Genomic DNA, 20,388 nt, shown 5'->3' with positions numbered 1-20,388 from the left:
TCGGAAGGAATGGCAGGGGGTGCACCACCGCAATAATCTGTGGGAATCATGAAGGTAAGTGAAAGTGGTGTATGACTTCCAACACATTTCAGTGAGCAAGCAACAGCTTTCAAGCCCAGGTTTCACAAAATAACTACCAGGTCTGTTGCATGAGGCCTGTGGCAGCCAGTGTGCTGTAGCACCACTCCCTTCAGAGACAGCTTGTGTGTGGAAAGGAATGAGGCTAAGCCAGCCTAGGGCAGAGAGAGACAGGACAAAGGAAGCATGTTGAGAGGCAAAGTGAAACATAAGGGAGTGTTTGAGCTGTGGTGGGAAGGGAGGTGTGAGTTCTGCTGGCTCCTGGGGTGAGTTTATCACCTTTTGCTGCTCCCAGCCTCACCATGTATTTTCTGTAGGAAATCTGATAGCAACATGCTGGTTGCTGGCCCCTAAGGACCAAGAATATGTAGCTTTGACTGCAGAGGAGTGATCAAAGCCTGTGTTGGGCTTAGTACTGTGCCACCACCTTGTACCTTTTGCCTTTCATTTCTGGTATTAAACCCAAGCACAGTTCATGGCTTGAAGTTAGGGATTTCCTGACATAGGGAAATCGAAGAAGTGATTTGGGAGGGAGTGTGAGCATACATGCAATTCAGAGCACCAAAATAAAATACTTGTTGTTTTGCCTCTCGGACAATTCAGTGGTGAGCTGGGAAGACAGAGACACTGGGAGTTACGCCTTCTGAGCTAATGCTTAGAAGGGCTTCACAGATCACCAGAAACTTGTTTTCTCTGAGCAACAAACATTGCAGAGACTGTAGTTAAAGAACACTGATGAAGTGTAAAACAGTAGCCAAGCAAGTGTAGAACCGCAGGACTGGGATCTGCAGGCTCAGGGCAGCAAGTGGCTGGGCAGGGTCTGTCCCAGGTACCCACAGAGGTGGAAGCCCTCTGCTAGAGGGGATGACAGCATGAGTTATGGTGAGTGTACCCCTTTTGTTGGTTCTGAATGATTTGGAATTTATTTAGAACTAGAAATAAATAAAAACCTTAAAAACACTTCCAGAAAATGGGATTAACTTGTTTTCTGTTGAAAGGCTGTTGAAATATAATCAGATAGTCAATCACAATTTACTGGTAACAATAACACTAATGAGCTCTAGGAATTTCCAGGAGCCATAATTACTGTTGAGCTATAAGAATTAATAAGCTTGATTCTACTGTCATTGAAATGAAGGCCTTTGTCAGCAGCAGCAGTAAACTATGTCTTAGGTGGTTATTTCTCTGGGAACTGTTAATGGGCTTGACTGAGCTCATTAGTACATTAGAACAAAGGACAGATATTAAACCAGTCATTAGATTAGCTATAGATTCTATCCACTGGAGCCCATAGCTTGTTGATCCTTCAAAGGGATGCGAGCTGTAATGTTCAGTGTTGCAATTTGAGCTTATCTACCACAAGGCAAGATGACACTTCATTTACTTTGGAGTAGATACGCTGATAAATACTAAACCAGTATCCCTACAGAAAAGTTTTCTCAGGAACAGGACTCAGAATAGCTGGCCCAATGTCACAATGAAGAGATCTGAGCTTTTATTTTTTGCTTGGAAATCTTTTAGCACTTGCAGAGAACAATAAAATATCACAGTCTGCAAAATTATTTTTGGCTTCCAACAGTATAGTATTAGATTCAAAAGTTGTTTCCTTGGATGCTTACACTCAAGATACTTTTCATTTCTCTGTTACTTTAAAATCAAGAACTCCAACTCTCTCTGCTATCTTCCACCTTGGCTTCTGCCACAAAATCAGGAAGAGCACCATAGCAACTCTTAACCTGGGCAGAGTCAAGTTTCTGCTGGATACGAATTTTCTTTCTTTGGCAACATTTTCAAATTTGCTGTGTTCCTGACTTTCTGGTGATCCTAGAAAGATGCAAAAACTTTTCTTCACATGGCCTGAGAAGCTTGTCCCCAGCTAAGTAGGGGTGAACTACAGAGACACATGACACAGGAGTGTCCATCCCAGCCTGTGGCTTGCAGTAGGGCACTCTGCTACAGCACACACCTTAATTTTCTACAGCAGAGCAGGAAGGATTAAAAAATATCACTCATGCCAAAATTCTCCTTCAAGGAACTGAGGTGTTTGTGCATAATGGTGGTATGCCAGTTCATTCATAAAACTCACGTGAGTGCTGAACTTCAATCTGTAATGGAAGAAAAGCAAGGCTCTTTACTTGGGTTCTCTTGCTTTTGTACATTTTAATTGCTACTTATAATTTGTGAATTCTTTAAATTTTAATAGTTTAAAAGTTAATGAAGTTAGTTAACTCCTCAATTAATCCTTTTGAAAAGAATAAAAAATATCCTTGAAGAATAGAAAATATCCTTTATTCCTTTTACCTCTTCAATGCATACTTGAAGATTAAATTTCTTTCAGAGCATGTCTGCTTAGAGCAGGAGCACATACCTTGTATCAGCAGCCTCTTTGTCAGCTGCATGTGTGGTTGTCCCACCCAAACACTGCCACTTCCATCCCACACCACCACACACCCCTCTGGACTGCCTGCTGCTTTCCTTGCAACAGGAAACTGTGGGCTGCTTTCCAAGAGACCCCAGTTAAGGTAAGTATCCCTGTGTTTGAAATAACCTTGGTATTCACGTGAGGCAAAGTCCTGCATTCCAGAAAACCATGGACAGCCTTCAAAAACTCTACACAACAGATAGAGCCAATGATGAAGGTCTATTTAAATACCTGTCTACGTGTACAGCTAACTAGCTGTCCTCAGCAGGTGCGCAATGAGAAACTTGTTGAATATTCTATAAGACTCACTAAACCCCTGAGCTCAGTGTAGTGATCCTTTCATCTTCCTCATCAATTGAAAAGCCCCTTTCAGAACAGTCTCCACAAGAATGGGGCAAGTCTAGAGCAGAATTGTTCAAGAGAACCTCCTTCCCATCCCTTGCAACAGTGAAGGGCTGAATTCTTTGGCATGGGCAGAAGCAGTTCAGTGGGTTTGGATGTGAGCTGTGACATTTCACAATTCCCATGTCAGGAGCCCTTAATACATTATCCCTTTCCAGGAAACTTTTCTAGGAAAGTCCCTAGGCTAGACATTCAATGAATTAAGTGCTTTGTAAACTTTGCAAAAGAAGCCTTGTACCCTCCAAGGGCTGCTCCAGTGTGTTCCCTGGCTCCTGAGCTAAACATTAAGGCAGGGGACGAATGCCTTATCCATTCAACCTACAGATTTCTCATGTTGATGACCAGGGACATGTCAAGCAAAAATCCAAGACTTTGAGAAAAAAAATGGAAGAGATGTATTGCTTTTTGTGCTTCCTTTTCTTTCCACATGCCTCAGTTTTTGATGATAGATAAAAAAACTACACTGACCTGGATTTCATACCTAGGAATGTACTGTGTTTTATTCAAAGTACAAGTTCCACCAAGGGTATACCTGGACTTGAAACTGCGGGACTTAACTCCCTGAATGTGTTTGTCTAAAATCTGTTTTATCTGGCTGCATTAGCTTTGACTAGGAATAACATGGTAAAGAATTGGACATACATGGGGAAGGAAGAGTTAACTTCCACTTTTGCAGCCTTACTTCACTATTTAGAAATCCTGTTATTTAGAAAGCCACTGTCAGGGACTGTGAGGAATGGAGATGGGCTTTGCAGATAACCCAAGCTGTTTAAGGAACCGTACTTACAACTGTAATGACAGGGTACCTGTCCTCCACAAACCTGTCAGTGCTGCTGGAAAACCCTTTTTTATATACAGCACTGCAGTCCTGGCAGTCAGAGTAGTTATTACCTTGCCAAGGACTTGACTACTTCCATTTCAACTCCCATGATAGTTCCAATATTTTCAAGTGCAAAACATTTTCATATACTGCCTTTTTTCCTGTGGATTCTTCAGAGGCTAAAATTAATCTTTTCTTCACAAACAAGGAATAGGTAACAAATGCTTTCCCACCACTTTGAGGTAAAAAGAGGCAGAGAGTTCAGTTTGCTGTGATTTGAATCGCATTTGTGACAATGTCTGTAGGAGAAGAGGTGGGGCACCAAACCTCTCCGAAAGATCCACTGCCTGGGGGCAAAGCCACTCAGTCCTCATCCTCCCACTTTACCCTTAGTCCCTAACTAAGAAACAAGCACAGTTTTGTGTCCTGTAATGACAAATGCTGCAATATATGTCTGGAGCTCCAAATTTTCCCAAGGTCCAGAGCCCTCTGTTTTTCTTAAGATGAGGTCTGGTACCTTATAGGCAACAAGGGACCGGTGTGACAGCGCAGTTAGGAGTGTTTACCTGACGTTTGTGCCAAAGCATTGCTGAAAGCAGCCAAAGCCACCTTCTTTCTTGCTGCTGAATGCCTTTGTGGTGATGGCAGGACAGGGCTGTGCCAGGTCAGTGCAGGCAGGGAGCCATGTCAGCAGAAAAGCTGGACTGCCACACTGGAGTTTTTGCTCGGAGGAGCCTCTTACACTCCAGGAAGCTGCATGTCATGGACTGCAGCACAGCACTGCAGCCTCTGTCCTTGGCAGACACAACTGGTGGTGGACTGAATGTGCCACTCTTAGAGCTTACATAATATTTATAGTATAATTAGAATGAACATTTGTCTTGTAATAGAATAGTTTCTTCTATTCTAAGAAATGTTTTGTTGCTTTTTGTAAGCGTTTTTTTTTTTTTGGTTTTGAGTGGGCGTTTTTGTTTGGTTTTTTTTCTTCTTGGCATCATCAAAACAGCCATCTTTGGTGGCATCCGGGTGGTATGACTGTTTGTACAGAAACTTGTGAGGTTTCATCCATCAGAAGATAGTGACTTACCCCTGCAGATAACAAACATACCAGATTATGCAATTTCTGGGTAGATAATGTTAGCAAATTCTTGATAGCATTATCTGGCCTCAAATGCAGAAATGGTGTATCAGAAACATGACAGTAGTTGTAGTCTGGTTTCTTGTTCACATGTCTGAACTAAATTTTTCACTAGCATGAATCCATTTGAGACAATATGACTAATGTTTTTTTTAAAAAGGATAAGCCTTTAGACAGAGAAAGTAGCTTGCAAACACTTAAATGCTGACTTGTTGCAGTATCCTACAATAATTGAGTCCTGGTAGCTGCTACTGGTTTGTGCTGTGGCAGGATGCCCGTCAATATCGGTGTCTGTAATGGAGATGAACAACAAGACACAGAGCAAGAATATTCACACGTGTGAAGGGCTAGGGACTGGGTGACTAACTTTAAGGAGGAATACAGATACCAGGCACTTCATTTCTGTTGTCTCAGGCCTAAACATACAGATTAGATGCTACACTTCTAAAATCATCAGGAACTTTGCTAGGGAGTAAAGTTATGAGTAGTGGAAAAGATCTTGAACCACACCAGGGTCTGTAACATGTTGTAATTAGGCAAATGGAGTTTGAAATATTTGGGGAGCCCTGCTACCATTTCTGCAGCATGGAGTGTGCTTACTTCTCTGCATTTCCCTGTTTGATGCCCTCTGCAGCATGTCCCTGTAGAATGTGTCACTGTGCCCCTGTTGAATCCTCCTTGGTCCCTTCCCACACAAACCACACAGATTTCTACTGCTCTGTACAAGATGAGGGCATGAATGATGGCCTGGGAACAATGCTCTCCTGCTCCTGGTGGCTCCCACCCAGCCTGCTGCTAGACAAGAAAAAGTGATTTATAAAAGAAAGCCTTAGGTGCATTTGGGGAAATTAACATATATTATGTTGCTCCTGGCAGTTGCTAGACTAAAGGTCAGATAGAAGCTTTCTGGCTGGTGTGCAAGAAAGATTAAGTCACAGATGGGGCATGTTCCCTCACAGGTTGGACAGGAGGGTCTGTGGTGGATGATCCAAATAACTGATGTCAAAATCTTCTGGGCATCACCAAGACATATTACCATCTCTATTTAAAATCATTCTTGATTATCTGCTAAACAGGATCAAGTAAGGGGCCTACATGAAGACATCATTACCCTGCAGCCCATAGAGAGAGAGAGATATCACATGCCTAACTTCCCAGCTAAGAAGAAAACCACCATCCCATTTCAAAGGAAACGGTAACAGGGAGGGGCAAAGCAATCTCACTGCTGAGACAGACCTCAGCTCAGTGGGTGTGAAAATAATGACACACAACATAACAGTCTAACTTCCCATTAAAGCAGTTCGCAGCTGGCAAAATGTGTCACTTACCTCAGAAAGAGCAGGAGAAATGCTACAGACTGCCTTTTGGCCCCCTGCTAGGAGCTGAGTTTGAAGAGGACCTCATACTCCTCTCTCCTGCTTTATGTTCAAGGTCTTGTTTATGGGCAAAAAGAAAGAACACCTTATATGAAAGTAAAGCCAAGATTTTATTGTTAATTGAGATCTGCAGAGTATGTTATCTTTAATCCAAATCTGATAGAGAGAAAAAAAAAAAAACAAGGCAGTTAAAATTGCAATATGGTTAAAAGTGTCAATAGTCACATTAATAATACAATTGCAATACACTTACTTTTTGTCCTTTTTCTTTTAGGATTATGCTTACTTTTCCATTGCTCTTCTATGTCTTAAAGTCATAAAATCATAGAACAGAATATAATGAGTTGGAAGGCACCTATCATGATCATCTAGTCCAGCTCCTGGACCTGTACAGGACATCCCAAGAGTTACACCATGGGCCTGAGAGAACTGCCCAAACACTTCTTGACCTCTGTCAGGCTGGTGCTGTGAGCACTGCCCTGGGGAGCTGTTGCTGTGCCCAACCACCCTCTGGGTGAAAATATTTTTCCTGATATCCGGCCTAAATCTCCCCTGACACAACTTCAGGCCATTCCCTCAGCTACTGTCACCACAGAGCAGGGATCAGAGCTTGCCCCTCCTCCTCCCCTCATGTGGGAGTTGTATCTGCAGTGAGGAGTCCTCAGTCTCTTCCAGGTTGAACAGCCCAAAAGACCTCAGCCACTCCTTGCATGGCTTCTCCTCCAGACCCTTCACCATCCTCATGGCCATCATTTGGATGCTCTTTAATGGTTAAATGTCTTTCTTACTCTGTGGCACCCAAAGCTGTCCCAGCACTTGAGGTGAGGCCGCCCCAGAGCAGAGCAGAGCAGGACAATCCCCTCCCTTGCCTGGCTGGTGATGCTGTGCCTGATGCCCCAGGACAGGGCTGGCCCTCCTGGCTGCCAGGGCACTGCTGGCTCCTGTTCAGCTCACCATTGACCAGGAGCCCCAGGTCCCTTTCCATGGCTCTGCTCTCCAGCACCTCCTTGCCCAGGCTGTCTGTTCATGCAGGGCTGTCCTGGCCCAGGTGCAGAGCCCAGCCCTTCCCCTCGCTGAGCTTCATGCAGTTGGTGATTGCCCAGTGCTCTCATTTGTCCAGGGCCTCTCTGCCCTCAAGGGAGTCAACAGCTCCTCCCAGTTTTGTGTCATCTGTGAACTGGCTTAGCATCCGTTCCAGTCCTGTTTCCAAATAATTTATGAAGGTGTTGAAGGGTTTATAAAGGTTTATAAAGGGTTCCACAGGGCAGAGAATGGAGCCCTGTGGAACCCCACTGGTGACAGGTCACCAGCCTGATGTCACCCCAGTCACTGTAGCCCTTTGTGCCCCACCCATGAGCCAGGTGCTCACACATCACAGGATGTGTTTATCCAGCTGTGAGCTGGACATTTTGTCCAGAAGGATCCTCAGGGACATTATCAAAAGCTTTGCTGAAATCTGAAAGGTTATATCAATTGGCTTCTCTTGATCAGCTAGGTGGGCTCCCCTGTTGTAGAAGGAAAAGAGGTTCCACAAAGCAGGACTTTGCTCTCATGAAGCCAAGAGACTCTCTTCATCCATCATGCATGCTGAAGACATAAACAAGGAATGCATTAAACAAGTCAGAATCTTCAGCCTTCAGACTTTAATTATTCAGCTTCTGGTGTCCTTTCTTGAAAAAATATCACATTGATGCACTAGGATCTGGTCAAGGTCATTTGTTTCCTAACATGCAATTACAGTGCACTCTTTTTTTCCCCACAGGTCTGCAGCTACGTTTTACAGCTGAATTTACTGGATATGTAAATACACTAAAGGCTCTTTTTTTGTTCTCTCTGTTTGTCCAGCTCCAAGTCCATATTTCTCTAACTGACCACTGCTGTGGAGCTGCAAGGGCAAGGCCTCCCCTGCCAAGCCTGTGCCCTGTACTGCTCTAAGCTCCATGTCTCCATCCTGGTACTGTATTAGGTGTAAATATCTCCATTACTCATGGAAGTACTAATTGTTATTTCTACCAATATAAATCTGCACCATACAAAGAAAAACAAAATTAAAATTAATTACCACAACTCATCACTTAGAGAAATTGCTGTCACAGTATGTGAAACAAATCTATGGGCAGACCAAGAAAAGTTCAGACAGAGCAAGCTGTCCTGAAGCTCTGCAGAAGCATGGTGCTTGTTTCTAGAAATGGCAGTGCCAGTGCAAGTCTACCCTGCTGCTCTTCTTGTCTGCCCTCTCAGCAAAATGGGCAAGCTGTCATGTGGACAAGGCCTTTACATTTTTGAGTAGTAGAAGTAGTATATCCAGTGCCAGTCCATATGTCCCTAGTTGAATGTTCACTGATGAAATAGATTTATCCAAATTTTGGAAGTTTTAGAGATCAATAGCTGTGAATGAAACAGTAAAGCAAGCAGTAAAGTAAAGCTGTTCTTTTTCATTTCCAAATTAAGTCTTTAGTGCACAAACACACATTTCAGGACATTTCCTACCACTAATACTGTGCTGCCTAACTGGAATCAAAAGTTTATGTCAAAGGCATGAGAAAATCTTCCTTGTCAGATAATTCCCTCAGCACTGTGATTTTTCATTTCAGTGGGGGTAGTAAGCAGATGGAACTAGTTCACATTCGTCCATTCATGTGAATTCTTTTTAAAAAAGGACTTTTATAGTGAGATCTGTTTTGCTGGAGCCTTTAAAGTCATTGTAGTAGAAAGAGACAGAACAGTATACAAAGACATCCCTAATTGGATTCTAAAAATTGCAGTGTGGGGATTTGGCTGTTTCTCCTAGTCAGCACTGACAAAGCCACAGTTCACGAGTTCTAGCTGGAGTCTCCTGGCTCAGTGGTCTGCTTCATCTATGAAGAGCATGCCCAGACTGGATACTGGAGGTTGATACTAGAAAAAACAATCCACAAGCAAAACTATACAGGGCCAGAGATTGTGGAGAAGGGGCCTGTCTTCATCTTTATCCCCTATGACTGCTCCATGAGAGCTGTGGGCTCACATCAGCACCCCGTGCTGTAATGGCAGGTCCCTGTCCTTCTGCTGGGCATTGTAAATGTCCCTGGGAGACATTTGCTCCCTTAGGAGCTTTGGGGGAGGTTGACCCCAAACTCCCTTGGCTTGCCTAGAATGTGTCAAACACACCACCTACACATGTCCACTGTTCAGGCAGGGAATGCATGCACTCATTTTAAGAGAGACACTTATCCAGAGATCCAAATTTTAGAGACTTATGAAATTGGAAGGAGTGCTAAGAAATTTTAATTCCACGAAGGCTGAAAGTTAGAATGCTCAGAAAGCCTAATGACCTAGCCTGGAACTACAAATCTTTAAATCTGGCTTCTCTACCAGGGCAAATGGGAAGAAATGAGGAGTTTGCCAGTGTGTGCCCAGGTGGTCAAGAAAGCCAATGGCATCCTGGCCTGGATCAGCAATGGTGTGACTGTTCCTCTGTGCTGGGCACCATACCTTGAACCCTGGTTTCAGTTCTGGGACATTCACTTCTGAAAGGACATTGAGGTGCTGAAGAGAGTTCAGGGAAGGGAAACATAACTGGAGAAAGGTCTGGAGCACAAATATGATGAAGAGCAGCTGAGGGATCTTGTGTGTGTTTAGCTTGCAGAAAAGGAGGGTCAAGGGAGACCATATGACTCTCTACAATTCCCTTAAAGGAGGATGTAGCCAGGTGGGAGTCAGTCTCTTCCGCCATGTCTCAAGCCAAAGGATGAGAAGAAATAGTGTTATGCCAGGGAAGTTTCATACTAGATATTAGGAAAAATATTTTTTTCTGAAAGAGTGGTCAGGCATTGGAATAAATTGCCCAGAGAGGTAGCAGAGTCATCTTCTCTGGAAGTGTTCAGGAGGCATCTGGATGTGGCATTTGGGAATATGTTTAGAGATTGTTATTGTGGTGCTGGGTTGACAGCTGGACTTAATGATCTTGAAGGTCTCCTCCAACCTTGATGATTCTGTGATTCTGTCACTCTGAAGACCATGCTTAGACTTTTGTCTCCTGTTCTTCTTGTGCATGTGTATCTGTGCTATGCAGGCACTTGACCTGGTTGCCAGCACTGCTGTTTCCAGGGCTGGAAGATGTTAGAGCCATCCCATACCTCTCCTCTTTCTCAGGCTTTTGTCGTGTGTCCCAGCAACTGCCCCCGTTGCAAAGCTGGCAAGCCTGTTGGCAGAGACATTCTTGTGGAACTTTTACAACCACATTACCTCTTTCCTTCCTGCCCTTATTTATAAGTGAGGATGCATTCATCTGTTTTGAGACCTGACTGTCTGTTCTATCTGCTGACTCATCCCTGAGTCTCTTACTCACAGACAGAGAAAAGAAACCTTGACTGAGGCAACAGCAGCTCTTGTGCCAAGGTGGCAGCCTGGCACAGGCCTGCTGTGCAGAGGAGCCTGACAACAGCTCATGCTCTGGGTGGCAGGATCAGTTCTGAAATGCAGAGGCCGTGGAGAGAAGGGGGTCTGGGACAACACAAAGCCCTCTAGACTGATTGTGTATCACCAGCCATGCTGATGAGTGTCCCCAGCAAGCTGAGTGCTGAATTTGCTGCCATGTCAAGCAGGCCCTGGTTCCTGGCTGGGAAAAGCATTCAGCTCGCATACCACCAGTACATTTCTGGAGTCAGGAACCAAAACAGTTCCTGATAATTTAGAGAGGAAGCTCCAGTGAATAACAAGAAAAGAATACATACCATTTGTGGTTGTTTAAGCAATGATACCACACAGGCTGAAGTCATAGCTGCAGTCAGTTTGGCTCCACGGGCTGGCAAGCGCAGAGTTCCCTGTCCTGGCAGCCAACACAGCTCCCCCCTCACCGTCCCCTCCAGATCCTCCACAGCAGTGCCTGGCCTGGCTCTGCCCTCTCCTGTATGACTACTGACCTTACTTCCCACCACCTTTTCCTCTCCTGCCTAGTGTTGCTGGCATGGTCCCAGACAACCGTAAAAATCCACAATTCAGAGGACTAGCAGGGTTGTAAAAAAACGATCAAGACTCCCCCGCTTGGCATATGCCTGTGCCAAGAGCACACTTCACAACCGCTCTTCCTTCTCCAGGACATTCCAGCACGTGGTGACCGTCTTTAGGGAGGCCTCTCTGAAGAACAGCTTGCTGAAACCTTCTCCTCTCTGGTTTTGGCTCCCTCCTCTTTGCCCCCTTCAGTGAGGACAGATTGTTCTGGTTGTTGTTGAAGCAAGCTGCAGACTGTTCTTGTTCTATTCTTTGCTACTTCCCCCACTTTGCAATGATTAAGGACAGCTTTTCAGCATCAAAAGGTATTTGATCCTAATAAATGCTGGGGCAATTTAACTGTTTTCTTCTGTGGACAAAAGAGAGGGTTGAGCACAGAAGTTTCTCATGCATGTCCATCACATTGTTTCACTGTGGTTGACAGAAAAGTGCCAAAATTTTTGAGAAATGCAGTAGGAAAAAAAAAACAAACCTAACACCCACAACATTGTTTTTTTCCATTTGGCCTGAAATATTCAAGAACTTAAATTGACATTATTTCAAGACACAAGATAAAAATAATCAATTTCTAGTAAACATTAGTTACTTAACTTCTGAAAAACTGAAATATCTAGTGTTTTCATTTTCCATGCTCCAACTGAAAACAGATTTGTTGTAGATTTTCAAAAAAAGAAAACTTTTAAAGTTAACTGCCTCTTTTTCTGCAATGCTCCTGGTCTCAAATCACCTTCAAAAAACCTTGTCCAGTGCATTTAGCACCTGACATAGCATTAAAAAACAAAACCTGCTTGTGCTTCCCAAGAGCAAGGGAAAAAGGCAATTAAAGGTACCGGTTAGGAAAGCTGTAGCTGTGTGGCCAGGCAGAGCAATCCATCACGCAGGCACTGCTGGCAGTGTGCACCCTTTGGGCTGGAAATGCTCCTCAGTGCAGAGGGGTGGGGTGAGGGTCACTGGTGTGGGGTCAGACCCCCGTGGGGACTGGGCTGGGGCTCTGTGACAGTGCTGCTCTGGGGCCAGCACCCAGCAGGCAGGGTGGTGGTGACCGCTCTCTAGGGAATCAGCTCAGCAGCATGAGTGCAGCCTGCATGTGCCAGCTGTGTCTGCTCTGGAGAGCAGACAATTAATTTCAGCTGGATAACTCCAAACCACACAGGGAGACGGCATTTTTGGATATAAGAGCATTTTATTTAGAGTCAGAGTTCAGTTGTGTTTGGAACTAGATGATCTGTAAGGTTCCTTCCAATACAAACCATTCTGTGATTCTGTAATTTAATTGGATTACATCTTGATTTAAAATCAGAATACTTTCCCCTTGACAATGTACTTACCACACGGGTTTCTTTTTTAGTATATGTGAAATTTTCTTAATTTTAATGGCAGGAAAAAACCACAAAGGTTTATCCCGTAAATCCTGATTTATCCATCTCTGCCACATAGTGTTCTGGGACTTCATGCCTGCTATTTTTTTAATCTGTATTCCACACAAACAACCCTGCTGATTTTTCTACCGACGACAAGCAGATATGCTCATATCTGTTATTCCTATAGCTGAAGAGCTTCTCCACAACAATGGTCACAGGTGGCAGATTAAGAAACAGTGCTAAAACTTGTAAACTAAAGGGCCACTTTTTTTTGAGACACTTCTTATAAATTTCATAATGAATTATACCTTCCCTCCTGCCTAAATTCAACACAAAATCTGAATTTTTAGAAACTTCAGTTGACTTAAATTGACTCTGTCATGACTTTATAGATCACATTAGGCCTCATAGTATATTTTCCTTAGTTAATTCAGTCCAGTGTTGAACTACAAACTGAGCAGACAGCCCAGGCTGTTCAGAAAAAAACAACAATCAACTAGGATGCCTATATTCAGTGCTAGTTAGAAAATGATGAGGAAAAATGTCAGAGTTCTGATGAAATCCCTATATCCTTTATGATAAATTCTGAATTCACTGAACTCTGCTTACAGCTCTGTGCACAGTGACAGAGCAGGTACAACCAAATAAATTTCATCACATCCTGATGTAATCTGAGACACCTGAAAGCCTGTTAATAATTTTTCAGATTGGTAAGCCATTAACCAATGTCATTTCCGCCACAGTCCAGTTTCCAGAGGAGTGTAGAATAAATATGTGTGTCTGTGTGTCCCTGGGCTCACTGGCAGAGGGAAGAAAAGGCAGCAGAATTCAGCTGAGTATCCAGGTATTGAATGAACTTTTTTTTTTTTTTTTTGCTTTCAAGAGCCCACCCCTGTTGTTTCAATCTGCTGCAAACCTCTGAAAGTCAATGCAAATTCAGCACTTGAAGAATTTCTTTATTAGGTTGGGAGGCTGAATTCCAAGGACCAACTTGTTCAGTGAAAACCATTTTTCTGGCGATCAGTGCCTCTGTTTTTTCTTTGCAGAGTGTGTGACCAGGCAGCAGCCCAGATAATGTTCATAGCCCTTTATCTCTTCTGCATTCCCAGAAGGTCTCTGGAGATCAATTCACGAAACAAAGATAGTGGATGGAAGGATGTTACATTTTCACAAAGGCAGTATTTCTGAATCAGTGAATGATTAAATAAGCCTTGTTCCTTACTTGTGCATTAATGTGCAATCAGCTGCCACATGAGAGATATAAAAGAATATTCTAAGTCTTGCACAAGCTTTGGTTTAGTACCAGGAAGTACCTGTTGATGAGAGATAAGCAGCCTGCCAGGATGCAAGTGGTATTAGTCTAGCAATTGCCTAAAATAATTTTCTGCTTTTGCCAGGAAGCGACTTTTTTGTTCTTGCTCAGTGTTTCATCCATGGCCAGAACAGGGCTCTCCCTTCATTTCCCATGTGCTCTCACACTGACTTATACATGCTGCCTTTGCCATCAGCCTTGATCTTACATGTTCACCTTGCTGCTGCTGCCCCAGAGGGCCAAGGAGCACACACAGGCTATTTCATCCCCCTAAGGACTCTAACAACATCTTGATTCCCTACCAAAGGGGTACATTATCTTACTGACAATGTTTGTGACCTTCTGCAGACCAAGTTGCTAATAGCTGTGTCTAGGCAGAGAGCAATTTTTCCTCATCATATGGGTGTTTAACCTTTTCAGCTTTCTTCTTGCTACATATGAACACAAGCTCAGCATCTCCCCAGAGGTTCTAACCACCAGCAGGTCTTCAAAGTGGCAATTAATCATCAGGGAAAAAATATACGCTGGTGAGGGGTTTTTTTCTTTGTGAACCACAACTGACAGTCTTTTACTTATATGCTTCTACTATGTTAGCAGTAAACAATTGAGCCAGAGAGTTTTTTCAACCCTATCAACTGTGAAAGCAGGGAAACCTGTTCTAGAAACACAACCATGCAATGCAGCACTTTCCCACAGCCACTCTCCCTCAGTCTCATCACTCAGCAAGGGACAGCACAAGGTGTCTCCCACGTCCCCCTGATCTCCAGCCCATGTGGGCAAAGATAAGAAGAAAAGGAATTATTTTTAAAAGAAATAAAATGGAAAGGCTCTCGAAACACCAAAGCAATTGTCCAGGGAAGCAGCATAATTGCAGGCTGGGCCAGCCACAGCCTACAGTGTCACCTTGGAGACCAGCTGGCAAACTCCAGGCCTCCCAAAAAAGGGGGGGCAAGGCAGCCGTGTGTGTAAACAGGTAAAACGAGATGGATAAGGTAGCTTTGCAGTGAGGCTGTGGCCCATTATCACCTGAACTTGTTGCCTGAGCCAGGAAGCACAACACTAAACAAGCTTCCAGTCCTGAGTGGAAATCCCAGGTTGAGAAAAACATTGCAGGTAAAGGATTTTTTTCCTGTTTGCTACCTCACAGTATATTTCTCTGATCAACCAAGAGTAGTTTAATTAATTTCAATTAAATCTAATTTTTAAATCTAATTTTTGAAATATGATTTTTATTTAGATATGTAAATATACATATGTATTTATAAATGTATATGTATATATGTAAAAGAGCAATTGCAGTAATGTCCACCTGTCAGAAGGTTGAAGCTGGATGAAGCTGGTCTCGATGGAGAGAGACATGGGAGGCTGCTGCAGAGGGGTCAGTGAGGCTGGGAATTTTTAAGGAGGTGTTTAGACAGCTGTCAAATACTCCTGCAGCTTTTGTGCTTTTAACGATTCAATGAAATTATAAGAAGTAAACTAAATGCATGCAATCGGTTTAATTTGTCCTTAGATCCTGAGATCCTCTGCTCTGGGGTGGGTGGTGTGCCGCTCGTGTCTTGGCCAGGTCAGGGGCTTTCAGAGCCTGGGCAATCCAGATGGGACTGGATCTGAATCCAGATTTGTCCTACTGCAGTTGGCTTTTAGGATTTTCATAGGAGGCTCTTGGGTGGGCTCAGCTGAAGGACAATATCTAAACAAATGTTGCAGAGCTTAGACTGAATCTGACTCTGTCCAACTTTAATTCTCAGGCACAGAGGAATGTAAAGGGATCTGGCTGCTGAACAGCATAAGATTCTTCTGGAAAAATCCAATCCAAAATTTAAGGTTTTGTATTTGCTAGGAATAAATGCAATCAGTTCTGTTTGGCCTGCACAACACAACATCACCTATAGAAACAAACAATGCTGACAGCGTGGGGTAATTGATCATAGCCTAGGCTGTTAAAACAAAACTCTCTAGCATTCGAAATTAAAATAAACACTGCTGGTTAATTTCACTGAGGGAGACATCTGATGGTCTTGGATGAGATACACAAATTAAAACCATTTGGAATTACTTTTATGACCTGTTCTTGTTTTATTAATAGTATTAAGATGTAACACATTTGTACACTATGCAGAGAATGGTTATACTCAACAAGCCCTGACTGCATCTTTAATTACTTCACATTATTCAGAAAGGAACAAGCGCAAAATGAAAGGGAAGGAAAGAGCATGTGAATTACTGTGATGCCTCCCTCCTTGCACTGATTTGAAATCTCTTTTCTTACAATATAGCCTAGGAAGGGTTTACCTCAAACTTAAGCCTGCACCAACAGAAACAGGAAAGTGATATAAGTGTCACTATGGGCCATGCTTGCATGTCGCGGGTTTTATATTTAACTGGTTTTCTGTATTTTCTGGACATATAAAAAGTGTTATCAAATGCTTACTCCATGAGGCACAGGCTTTATTTAAGAGGCTTTAGTGTGATGTGAAAACTCAATTACTTTGCAAACAGACTTTAATTGCTGAGTTTTGTATAGAAACTTGTTGCTGGTGATTTAGTTAGTCAACATTACAGAGAATGCAGATTTGCAAAGAGCAGCAGAAATATTTACTATTAGTGGTTTTAACCATCATATTTGGGGAGACATGATATTAGTGAGATTACTGGACTGCTCTGACCCATTTCAGAAAGAACACTGGGAAAAAATTGAAAAGTTGAAGAGCAATAGCAGAATTACCTGATATCTGGAAATCCATTTTGTACCAGGAGTCTTGAGCTATGCCTAGTTACTAAGCAAAAGTGAGTTTAAAAGGGACCTTCAGGTAATTACACCTGGACACATTTTTAATAGGTGGCTCTTTAATCTTGTAAAAGAGAGTAAACCAGCATCTAATATGATGGAGATTCAGACTAGAAACAGTATATATTAAAAGAAAAATTATTTAGCACTGGAACAACTTAGCCTAGAGATGGTGAGTTCTGAGGCAGAAATGCTTATAGATGTAGAAGCAAACTTTATTCTTACTGCAGAAGTTACAGAAAATTGGCCAGTTTCAATGACTTTTATTGAGGTTCAAGAGATCATAACAGATAACAAATCAGATTATCCCTCCATATGCTCAGTTAATGAGTATTATTGCAATGATGCACATGGCATCATTGCAATAATACTCATTATTTGATGCACATGGCAGTATTCTGGAAATTACTCTGCTGATCCAGAAGCAAGGAGATGCCTGACTCTTTTCATGGGGCGTGTGTTTGTGTAGATTTTTGTAGTGTGCAGTAGAGATTAATTATGTCCTTTTTGGTCTCAGTATTTATAGAAATCCATAATGACATAACATAGTCTAGAGAGACTCACATTGCACAATGATACACTTGCATCATGTACTCTGTATGTAGATATATTGTTGTTATACATTATATATAAGCAATAGTATATTATTATGTAATATAAATATAGTTTGCTCTGTATTTCTGTAACCTCATTGTATTTTATAGTCTTTCCAGCTAAACATTTCCCCTTTAAGGACAGGTCATTGTTTGTGAAAAACATTTTTGGCTGCTGATCTTACACAGCTGTGAGATCTTCCTGATCACTGGTTAATGAGTTCCCAGAAGAACTTTGCTTGCTCTGTCTGAAGCAAAGGCCAAAATGCTCTGTATTTTACTTCTCTAGACTTCTACATTAAGCTAGTACTGAAACCATTTGGGGAGTACAAAACAATTTTTCTGGTTTTGCAAGCCCAGCTGGAGTAATCTAACATGGTTATAAAATTCAGCATATTTGGCATTACCAGCAGTCATAGCCAATGCTCTGTAAATGGGAGTGGATGAACAATTAAGATGAAATAGTTTCATTCCATTTTTCTTAGATGTTTTGTCTGGTCATTTCAATTCACACTTCTGCACATGGAATCACAATGGGATTGGAAGCATCACATGCACTGACAGTGCCTCACAGGGCTGCTCAGCTTCATCTCCTCATCCCAGCATGGCCTCAGCAGAGCACCAGCTGCCCTCTGACTCTAGAGCTGTAACTTCTGTGACTCTTTTGTGCCTTTATCCTATGATGCTTGAAAGGCTGGAAAATATTTTGGGAGTCTTCATGGCCTGCTGCAGACCCGTCAGCCAGGCTATGGAGCAGAAGTCTTGGCACTAAGCATGTGCCCAGGATTCACTGTGGCCCCAAAATATCAACACGGGCAGTCCCACTTTTCATAGCACTAGGTGCAAATAATCCCTGTGGGAGAGGCAGTGGGTCTCTGCCAGCCTGGGCACTCTTCTCTTGGTGGTGCTGTTGCAGCACTGCAGAGTCACAAGCTGGTTTTCCCTATTTTTATTCCACTGTTTTCCTCCGAGGGAAGCTGGAAGGCCTTTGTTGTCAGATGTGAAATCCTGGGGTGCTAAATACTGTGAAAGTTTAAGGTATTAATTTATTTTTCAGTTGTGTTAAAAAAGCAGTAGGTGTCATGTGTAGGTGGCTGCTGCTGCTCAGACATGCAATGTGAGAAATCTCTGCTCTGCAGAATTGGGACCTCAGTGGAATAAAAGTGAATCACAGGCAAAGGTCCCCAGCCAGGGTAATCTTTGTCTTCCTGCAGTCAAATGACAGCTACAAATCTGGTCAGTGGAAGAGGCTTGGCAAGGATGCTGTGGACACAGAGGGAGTCACACACTCCTGAGTGCACCCACCACTTGTCACAGTGTTCTCACACTGTAGGCAGAAATTTTTACACACAGTTTCCTGTCTGCATCTGAATTAATCACAGGGTGGTTGGCTGAGCCCTCCTTTCATGGTCACTGACCTATATTGGCAATTTCCCTTTCTGATAGAAGGCTATAAGGAAAAGGAAACAGAGGGTCAAAATGGGTCCTCATGAAAGCGTTGCTACCAGCAGTTTGCAAGTTAGGAATTTGGGATACTTGGTATACTAAGGCAGGTTTCAGCACTGTGTCTGAATGTGAATCCACACCACATCAGTGTTTTGGTCTTCCAGATGGGCACAGCAAGGCATGACCGAGAGATGGCAATCAATGCAAAAAAAAGCCTGCCCACAATCACCAACCCTTTAGAAAGACTTCGCCTGCACTGTTTAGCAAGGGGATCTGCAGGCATCAAAGGACTTGGCAGGTGAGTGAGCAAGGTGCCAAACCCATTATTCAGCCTAATAATTTTAGCTGCAAGAGGGTCACACCCTAAATAGGGACCAAAACTTGAGTTTTCAAGTCTTCTTGAGTTTTCTCATTTCAGTACAAATGCCACAACTCACAGAGCCTGCCACTGGGGCTTTTTTGGGACCCAGGACTGACCTGATCACCTTTTGAAGGATTGAAGACTCTGAATCCCTCATGAAAAAGTTCTTCCAGAACAACCCATGCCAGAGAACAGAGGGGAACATTAACCATATATATCTCCTTGGTGTTTTCTAAAATGATCTGAAGTATTTCAGCACTGGAGATTTTAAGCTTCCTTCCCTTTCGGGTATGATGCCCTTGTTGTAATAGTCCATTAGCTGTCTAGTTTAGGGGAGGCACCTAAAAACTTTTTGCAAGCATCCCATCCCTAGGAAACGGGTGTTGCATCACACCCTGAGATCCCTCCCAGGCCCCATACACCACAAATGGATCTGGATGGTGACCAACTGGAACTCCATCTAAATTTGGAACTTTTTCTAAATGTGCAGCTTGCAGGGGCAGAGGGCTATAATGAACAGGAATACTATGGCAGCCTTTCCCTCATTTAACTTCAGGCATGTAATATTCACACATCCTATCTAAACAAGTAATCTCTACTGCCAATAAGTGTGGGGGGTTTGTTGGTCAGGGTTTTCTATTTATTTCTTTTTTCCCCACCTCAGAACACAGAACAAGGAGGAAATGTTATCTCAGTAAGGTGCCTCTCTGCTCCAGTACTGTACTAATCACTGCAGCATTCTCCATGTTTTCCTATGCATTTTCCTCAAATTTCATGTTTTCTACAGAGCATTTAGGATTATTGATGATAACAATAGCAGAACCCTTGATTTCAATGAGTTTCTGAGAGGACTGCATAATTATGCTGTGATGATCAATAAAGAAGAAGCTCAGGAGCTTTTCCAGATATTTGATAAAGACGGCAGTGGAACAATTGATTTTGATGAATTTCTTGCTACACTGAGAGTAAGTCTGGGAATTTATGCTGTTATTGCATTAAATGGATTAAAATATAGCAGAACAGAACAAAACAAAGTAGAATGGAATATTTGCAGATAAACAGTTGTGATTTTTTTCCAATTAATTGTAGCCTTGATTTAGATACTGAAATTCCTGAGCTGCAGTCTGGGTACCTGTGCAGTTCAACCCATCAATCTCACTTTTTTGTCAGCCATTTTATGATGCATCTCTTTATAAAATGAACTTATTCAGGGGATGCTTTCTCCATTCCACCACAGTGATTGATTTTGTCTAAAGTATCTCTGCTCTGCTGAAGCCTAAACAATTAAGACGGAAA

At 42.8% G+C, this 20,388-nt stretch overlaps 1 protein-coding gene across 3 annotated transcripts in view; it reads left to right on the top strand.

The window, feature by feature from the left end:
* The window catches only part of CAPSL (calcyphosine like), a 28,409-nt gene that overhangs the window by 3,007 nt on the left and 5,014 nt on the right, over positions 1–20,388 (top strand). Inside the window, exons 1-3 of one of the 3 annotated variants that reach the window (XM_074533018.1) lie at positions 13,279–13,433; positions 18,896–19,029; positions 19,880–20,057. In XM_074533018.1, coding sequence (XP_074389119.1) covers positions 13,362–13,433; positions 18,896–19,029; positions 19,880–20,057 — 384 coding nt within the window. In that variant the 5' untranslated portion in view covers positions 13,279–13,361. Of the gene's footprint in view, positions 1–13,278; positions 13,434–14,734; positions 15,015–18,895; positions 19,030–19,879; positions 20,058–20,388 lie in introns of those variants that run through there. The other 2 variants (XM_005488801.4, XM_026794619.2) reach the window with 2 other exon arrangements.

Source organism: Zonotrichia albicollis, chromosome Z, assembly GCF_047830755.1.
Source record: "Zonotrichia albicollis isolate bZonAlb1 chromosome Z, bZonAlb1.hap1, whole genome shotgun sequence".
Classification (NCBI taxonomy): domain Eukaryota; kingdom Metazoa; phylum Chordata; class Aves; order Passeriformes; family Passerellidae; genus Zonotrichia; species Zonotrichia albicollis.
This window is presented reverse-complemented; position numbering and strand designations above follow the sequence as displayed.